At 38.5% G+C, this 8934-nt stretch overlaps 1 protein-coding gene across 9 annotated transcripts in view; it reads right to left on the bottom strand.

The window, feature by feature from the left end:
- Positions 1-8934, bottom strand: part of RALGPS2 (Ral GEF with PH domain and SH3 binding motif 2) — a 144460-nt gene that overhangs the window by 29616 nt on the left and 105910 nt on the right. For all 9 annotated transcript variants that reach the window (XM_048073382.2, XM_067001492.1, XM_048073386.2 and 6 more), the window contains 5 exons: positions 6374-6511; positions 5364-5454; positions 2948-3015; positions 2146-2281; positions 1642-1793 (listed from right to left, as the gene is read on the bottom strand). In XM_048073382.2, coding sequence (XP_047929339.1) covers positions 1642-1793; positions 2146-2281; positions 2948-3015; positions 5364-5454; positions 6374-6511 — 585 coding nt within the window. The remainder of the gene's footprint in view (positions 1-1641; positions 1794-2145; positions 2282-2947; positions 3016-5363; positions 5455-6373; positions 6512-8934) is intronic.

The following is an 8934-nucleotide window of genomic DNA, read 5'->3' on the forward strand; positions in this document are numbered from 1 at the left end:
AAGCCTTCTAAACGGGCAATTTTGTTCCAACTTGTAAGGGTGACTACAGCAAGTCAACAGAGTTATGCCTGAGCCAAGCAAGATAAAAAAAAGTGTCAGAAATTCAGAGACGAGACCAACTAGGAAAACCCTGTATTCTCCCAAATGTCTAAATGGCAATAGGTTCAGAATCATATCTCATGAAAAACTGTCAACTCTGGCAAAACCCTTCCTGCTAAGCTCTCGTGGAGGTAAAGGAACAATTGAGCCTGAAAAATGGGTCAACTGGAAAGAAGTTTCATATGTTATTTAGAGAGAAACATCAGTAAAAAAACAACTAAGGCACTAACTGAAGGATACAAATCAACTGCACTAAGAAGAGGGCAATGCTGCATCTCAATCAGCGTGCCGAAGTCTGCACTGCATTTTCCCCTAAATCCTGCATAATGCTGAGAAGACTGTACTTGGAAAATAGGAGCTGCAAGAGGAGCTTCTGTCTCTTGTATGGTGCAATCCCAGAGAATACAAACTGTCTGTATGCTTAAGTACTGCCATTCCCGCTTCATGATTTTGAAATGGCAAGCCTTGCCAGAGCAGACAATCTATAGAAAATAGGCAGGCAATGCACATTTAATTGTGGAAGCTGTCTGATGTGAAAAGGTTCAAGCTACTCTGATCTAAGTTAGTTCCACTGACTCCCTTATTAGCATAAATTTAAAAAAAAAATGCATCTAGATATTTGACTTTTTCAAATGAAAAATCTAGTGTTTGCTCAGAATACGTCTTTCTCCTTGGTAAAATTCATCAGCAGCTACTGAAAAATGCATAATTCTGAATTGCATGACTTTGTTTCTCTCCATGAAGGCTAAAAAGCAAAATGGGTTTTTAAAATTAAGTCAAAAAAAAGTATATCACTACAAAAAAAACCTGTATTACTGTAACTGTGTAAAAACTGAATACCACTGAATTCTATCAGGCAAATCATTTTGAGAAAAGGGACTGTGACACAAGTTTCATATCTCAACTCTGGCTGCAGTTAGGTCGATCTGAGAGGCACCTGCCTTCCTCTTCGCACCCTCCCCTTTAAGGCTCTGAGGGCAACAGGAATAAGGAGCAACTGCTGGCCTGTGAGAAACTCAGGAAGCAGAAGTTCTCAAAAGAATAACCTAAATATTTGAAGATAAATAACTTAGTTCAAAATGTCAAAATAGACTTCATTTTGGTATCTGAAGTTTAAATTGTTATCTACTCCTGACAAGACAACTTAAAAGCGTTCATCAGTTATGCTCGTAAAGCCTAATGGCAACTGACAGTTCTCACTGTCAATTTTGTAAGTTAAAACCTTTTCAAATTGGACTGAATTGTGGGGGTGAGGTGTCCTGTGCTTCCCTTCACCCCCATGAAGGAGGACAGAGGTAACAGTGGTTGCATCATTAAAGAAGATATAAAAAAAAATGTTCTGTTTATAATTTGTTAGGTTGTGGTTCCAGCTGTACAATTTAAGCTGCCTTTCCGCACCTACATTTCTCAATTTTGTTCCAGAATAGAATTGGTATTTTAGAATAGAACCACTGCATATACAATCTCTGCGTGTTGCAACTAAACATGCTAAAATCTTTATTAAAAGACCATTTACTGCACAGGTGTGCTTAAAACTCCTACCTATTGAAATTCCGCTAGAAAGAGTAGAGCTTTCTGCTTGCCCTCTGGATGGGACATGAGGCTCCATGACGCTGTCATCCAGTAGGTGTCTTGGTCCTGCGTTGGGAAACGTTGCACTTTTAAATTCAGCCGTATTCATCTTGTGTATGAAACTAGGAAAAAATAAGAATAAAACTGTTACAACATTATCTTCGATACATTTTAAAAATTGCTGCTTTTAACATCCTGACATATAGTTCTGTCATTTGGAAAAAGCCTATTTTGGCTAACCCACTGGCTATTCTTATTATCATAAGAGCCACATAGGCTTCCTGTTTTGACCAATTACCTTCAGTTGTGACACTATCACTATAGTTTTGAGTTTGCTCTCTTGCCATGAAGTGGTCTCTAAGTGAAATACAGTGTACAAACCACAATACTTTTTCTTTTTTTAAAGCAAAGCGTTTGTTTTGAAAGGAAATCTATAACAAATCTGACGATTTTCAGGTTAAATAAAACGCTGACTTGTATCCCAGACTGTGACATTTCCTGTGTCCATGTGGAATCAAGTTTCTAGGTGAAGGGGGTGTTGGTGGCAGCAAAGCTCCTTCAGCTGCAACATTTCTCCGTCCGCTCTGTGGAGATGCTCCGACTTCAGAGCCTGGGAACAAAGAAGACATTACTCCTAAGTAACCTTGGAATTACTGTCAGTGTTACTTCTAAGAAAACCTTGGAAAAGTTAAAAAAAACTTTCTAAACTCAACCTGTAAGAGATACCCTGTAATAAATTTATTGATATACTCTTAGTGATATTTAAAAATATATGTATTTTAGGTTTGTTTTTTTCCCCCACAGGATTAAAAATAAACAATTATTTCAAATACCATCCAGCTGTAAGCATTTGGTAAGTCCTAAAGGTTGTTCCATTAGCTACATTGACATTAAACAAGTCCCATTGATCTCCACGTTTGGAACTCCCACCTTCACCAATTTCTCAGAAATCAAAAGTAATGTACACGTTTGGAAGCACATTCTTCCATGAAGCTTAGATGAAGGCTTTTTGTCTAGACACAAAGAATGAATATTTAATAGCCCTTCACCCCCAAATGACACTAGCAAGTTAGTGCTACAAAACACCAAGAACATACAAAGCTGACTCAATTTCATGAAAAATGTCTTTACAGGCCAACTTAAGAACTTTTATTACCCATATACAGCATTTATACTTCATACTGCTTTAATTAGCCTTGAGCAAATGTTTTCCACATTTGAAACTCAAAAATATGTTTGGCAACCTAAATTCTTCTCACATTTATTAAGCACTTACCTACTAAATCTTCTCTGGATGCAGCAGAGTGGGGGGTGCTGGTCCCTGGTTCTATCTTTAATGAAAGTCTGCATTAAAGAAGCATTAAAAATTACTTTGTCAGGAAATAGAAACATGCTAAAAGAAGGTTTTGACAAATGCACACACAAACACACACAATGTATATTAAGTTTACAACAGAAAACTTCTTGTTTTGTAATTGCAAGAAACACTGTGACCTTAATACAAATCCTGCACTTTATATTTAACACATTGTTTCCAAACATTTTTTTGTTACGTGGAAAAACACTACTGCAGCAACACTCTGCGCTCAGAAAATGACATGCTAGGGCACAGTGTAGTAATTTAACCTATTGCTTTGGCACATATAGACCAGGACAAGATTGCAATACCATGCTGAAGAAGGTCCACAGACAACAGCAAAACCTTTACTACAGCAAAGCACTGCAACCTCTTCTGCACCAGGGAACTGTGCCACTGCCCCCCACCTGGAATAAAGCATTTATACTCACTACACATCATATGCTGATTTTTTTTTTTTCCAATAAAGCGGGACAAGCCAATTGCCTTTACTATTATAAAAGCCAAAATTCTTCTTTGGCATTTTGGAAGATACATTATCAACTTGACTGCATCAATAATTCAAGCTTTTTCTATAGCAGGCACTTTAAAATGCAATTTCCAGTAGTACTGTAAAGGGGGCAGAGTCCAGAACTCCAGAACGATCAAACATCTCACTTGCACAATTTGCAGAACTAGAACTTTTGAAATTAGCAGGCTTGGGAAAGCCTGCTGTTTAATTTTGGGGAGAATAAGTCTGACAGCTCCTCTCCTTCTCATCACCAGACAGTTTAGCAACAATTCATTACAATTTTAAAGTTCAATTTTCTTAAATAAAATCCTTCAGCAAGAAAAAACACGTACTCAAGTCACAATGATTGTTCTCTAACTTCAGCCTTTTAGCAGACACCTTGGAACACAAAGAATAGTCACTTATAGTAAAAACGACTCTTCAAAATACACTCTTCTCCCACAGCAAAAATTACTTCAGAGACATATATATAGCCTGCGGGTGTAAAAAGAGACTTTCTGAATAGCAGTCCTGTTTCTGCACTACTTGTAATTGTCTCAATTTCCCTGCTATCCAAGCTTGGGTTGTATAGGATGAAGAGGCTGTAGTTCCTTCAGCAATAACATTCCCACCAGTACAAGATTCCTGCCTAGGGAAGAAGGAAGGTGGAGTGGGGGATCCATGAAAACAGGAACCAGACACTGCAGTTAAACTTGGTGGTTTTTTTCCCCCTTCAAATGCTTGACCACAAAGCTTTACTTTGTGATAAGCAATACATTCAAGATCAGGCTACAGAACATTTCAGTGAAAGAAAGTAAAGCTGGATGCTTGCATAAGAATGTGCAGAGCTCCAGAGAACAACTCAAACCTTAAAGACTAACATGTGATGGGAAACCAGGTGTTTGAGCCCTTGTCAACCATCCTTTGACATAAATTACGGGTCCCCATTTGCTGCCTTTTAGTAAACCCAAGTTAAGGCTATGAACAGCTTACCATTTAATAAGTTGCTGTTTTTAGAAAAGATAACCTGCCCCCCCCCCCCCCCCCAGCATACATACCCCTCCCGCCATTAGAACACAGCCAACCAATTCTACACAACTAAGCTGACAAACGTCCTGGGCCGGCAGGATGGGAACGGGCAGGGAACCTCCTCAAGCAGATCAGCCAGCAGTAAACAGAAACTTTCTTCATATGCAACAGATCTGCTTTACATTGCTTCCTCTCCCTGGAGCTTATTCTCATCTCTTGCCAGAGACTTCCATCCTCCCATTTTGCTGGATGCCAAATCACTTAATACAGCAATAATCTTTTCATTAAGGAATAAAAGCCTCTCTGCTTGGGGTGGTATACTTTGGAAGGGACAGACGTACGACATCTCACTTGTCAAAAATCAAGTGTTTGTTTTATGCTGCATAACCTAATCCAAGGACAGAAATATAAAATGAGGATTTATAAAAGTTAAACCCTTCAGTAAGAACTTGGGACTGAACACACAGATGACTTTGTTTTGATGAAAAACGACAGACTATCTCCATTCTGTTCAGTCAGTAAGATAAATCCCTTGAAAGAGTGTTGCATGTGAGCCACATGCATGGAGTCTCCATTGGAGAACACTCAGAGAGGTCTGCAGATTAAATACAATCAAATACACAAAAGGAAGACGACATGCCATCCGGCATGCTGAAAATTAACTTATCTTAGCAAAGGACCCTGCTGTAACACTCCTACTTTCAACAGATGCACTGGAGACACAATTGCCTGCTGTAAGCAGAATCTTGAAAGTGACAGTGTGTTATGAAGTTATTTTGTCATTAATTACAGTCAGTTACAGCATTTCATACTTACTTGTAATTGTCATCTTCTACAAACTTTTGTAGTTCTTCTATGTACTGAACTGAGTTTAGATATTTTTGGACATGAGGCAACAGAGGAATATCTGGAGAACAGATGACATTCATTATCACTGTACCATTCACTAAGCAAAGTTATTTTCCAGAAATTATTTAAACAGAATCAGATCCCTTGCCTTTTTATGGGAGACAGAGGTACAAACTACAATCCCTACTGCTTTTGGAATTTTGTCCTTCATACAAATTCTCATGCATTGAGCTGATATTCCCCACATACGTAAAGCCAGGTATGTTTCCCCAATAGAGGACTCTGAGATGCTCTGCTTATCAGAGTATGTTGAAGGGAAAAGCCACAGAGAACCCCTGGCAAAAGCGAAGTCCCAAACCTATAGGACTGCATATGAGAACTCCTTCACAGCTCACATCCTCATTATACTGAGCTTTCAGCGGAGCCACAATCCTGTGCTAATATCATATTCCGCCATCACAAATGCAGCCTTACAACTTTACTAGAAACTGAAGGACTGTGAAGGAGACCACCTTTGAAGAAAGAATACATTATCTGATCTATGAACAGCACTATAAATGTCCAAAAGACAAGTTGTACACATTTTATTATCTCCAGTAAAAGAACTATTCTAAAAACAATCCTACTACTTTTATAATTCATCGTCACAAAGTTATGGAAGACAGATTCAAGTTTACAATGTACTAGCAAAACTACTATTAAATGCAATGTATTCCACATTTTTCTTCAAAAAATATGTACTGCATAAATGTTTGTGATGCAAGAAAAAGGGAACTTGATCTTTTCTCTTCATGCTGATGCTCTATCACAACCAACAATACCAGAATAAACTTCTACAACACTTTTGCACTGCAAAGGTATGGGAGAGTCATAATGGCACAAGTTGGTTGGGCCTTGCTTGCATAGTATTATGAAAAACAAGTATTAAAGTTTTTAACGTTGCTCTTTAACAGTGAAATATTTGCACACTAGCTTACCATATTCGCACGACTGCTGTAAATCTGAGATAATTCGGAGGATGTTGTTCATTAAATTTGTTCTTTGCTCACTTTCCAGAATGCTCCCTGTTGATGGGTATGCAGAATCAATATACGTCAAGTCTGACAGATAAATACCTGGGTAAGATTAGAATGAAAAATTTCTTTAGTGTCTCACACTTACCAGAAAAAAAATCATGAAGAATATTTTACTTTCATTTCCTAGTGTGCAAAGAGATGGACGACAGCATTGCCTCAATATATTATTTTGGCTGTGCCTGAGAAATCATTTCATCAAGATCTGTGAAAGCCTTCAAACCTCAAAGCAAAACAGCAACAGAGCTTGGACTGTCATGGAAGTACATCACCCTACCACCCTTGTCTGGGGTGGAATTTGCACTTCCCTCCATCACTTAATCCTTACTTCTGTTAGCCTTACCTCAGCTGTACTTGCAGACGCCATGTGTAAGCACAGCTAATTTTCCAGGTCACACTGGACAGCAAGTCACAATAGGACACAGAGAGCACCCTTTTCTCCTGCATCACGCCAGGCACGTACTAGCTGACTATCTTCACCAGGGACAGTGTCTTTAACAGTTCTACATTTAGAAGTAATTACAACAGCAAGCATAAGTACTCATGAACCTAATCTTCTGCAATACTACCAACTATTTGTTCCCTTGACAAATGGGAGCATAGTAAACAGAACTAAAATACATGATCAAAATTACTAACGATTTTAGGAAGTCTACTGTTTCATTTCTCCAACTCAACAAAAAAATAACAGAAGGAAAAAGCATCATATTTGCAACGTCAACCTGAATAGAAACTCAAACTCGACTTGCAGCAACATGGGAAAAGATAACTAGGCAAGAAGTGCGCACACGCTGAAATGCAGCATGAATTCTGCAGTTTCTGTTAGCTGTAACTGCTGAAACCCAACAGACCTGGTTTTTTAGGTCTCCAAGGCTTCTACTTGTTTTCTTCTTTGCCAGCACTGCAACCTTACTATTCTTTCAAACCCTTGATAATGCGGAGAGGAAAATCCTTCTCCTTACATATTAATGTTATAAAGTGCTTATTTTAATTCTAAATAAAACTTGGTTTCTAGAACGTCACCCAAACTCTAATCGTTCTTGTTTCAATTAAATGAAACATCCTGACCAACTAACCCTACCAATAAAAAGCAACTGCTCTTCTGTATCTTTCACAACACAGAAACCCTACTAATATCTAAAATCTAATATCCAAACAAATAATATTGCCAAGAAACTTGCTCCAGTATTAGGGAATTTCTGAAAGTATATTTTGCTTCACACTCAGCCTTGTATAAGCAGAATCATAACAAGAAGTGTGGCTTTACAGGTGGAAGACTATTAATACAAGCTCACCAGAGCAGCAGTTGTGTTTGTGTAGCACCTCACCAGCACAGTCCTCAGCATGAGCTGGGAGACTCTGGGCATCCCTCCAAAATCAACACACACACACACGCGTGTGCGCGCACACACAGAAACAAATTAAAATACTTGTGGTTGAAAGGTGGCATATAAAAAAGCGAATAAAAAGGTATTACACATGACCTGATCTACTACTAAAATTCTCTATTTTCTATTCTGCTCATATCAGCTTATTAAAAAATAGAAAGAATAATCAGAAAGATCAGATACTCACATTCCTATTGCAATGCTATCTAGACTGCGTAATCTATCCTGAACTTAACTTTGCTTAGCAATGTCCACATATGGGCCTTAAAAATCCCAAACCTGCTTGATCTTCCACAGAAAGCAGTAAATCATGCTTATCAATTAAAGAAATTCACTATGAGAAGCACCTGCAGTGTTACCCATGATTTTACAACCCAATCTTTCTGAGTGACTTGCATGGATTTTTCTTTTAGCTACATCAAGAGCTCTTCCGTAGAGAGCTATTCCCTAAGATTATTTGATGCATTTTTATGAAGTCTAAAACAGTTCTGAAAGCATACAAAGGTAGTTCTTGCAAAAGGAACTGGTGTGTTCTTTTTGAAGGAACCACAGAGATCGCTAAAATGAAATGAATGCACAGAAGTGCTGCCCAGCTCGACACAACTGTGTTCTGCACTCCTCGCAGGGGCATAACCTCTGCAGCTTTTGCTACTTCTAATGCTAATCAGATGTTATCAAATATTCTGATACCTACCCAAAACCATCGCACACAGCTTTAACGTTTTCCACATGCAGCAGAGACTTCATGCGTTTAACAACTCGAACTATTTCCTATTAAGTGAACGTCAAGAATTGAATGCAACGTTCTGTTGAACATTCTCCTGACCTATAAATGGTTCATTTTTCCTGTTGTATCCAGCCAGGCTGCCCCTTTTATTCCCAGCAACACAAATTGAGTTTTATCAGCCTGAAAGAATCTTTCTTCTAAATGAAGCCCAGCACTGTAATAACTTGAAAGGCATCTTTAGGCAGCGTAGTAAAAATGTTTGATTTGTAATTGCCTGCTGAACTCTTGCACAGTCTGTTGCCATATGGTACCCTCCCTTCAGCTGGCAAACAATCTTCCCTTGTTCGGGA

This window comes from Anser cygnoides, chromosome 8 (genome assembly GCF_040182565.1).
Source record: "Anser cygnoides isolate HZ-2024a breed goose chromosome 8, Taihu_goose_T2T_genome, whole genome shotgun sequence".
Taxonomy (NCBI): Eukaryota; Metazoa; Chordata; class Aves; order Anseriformes; family Anatidae; genus Anser; species Anser cygnoides.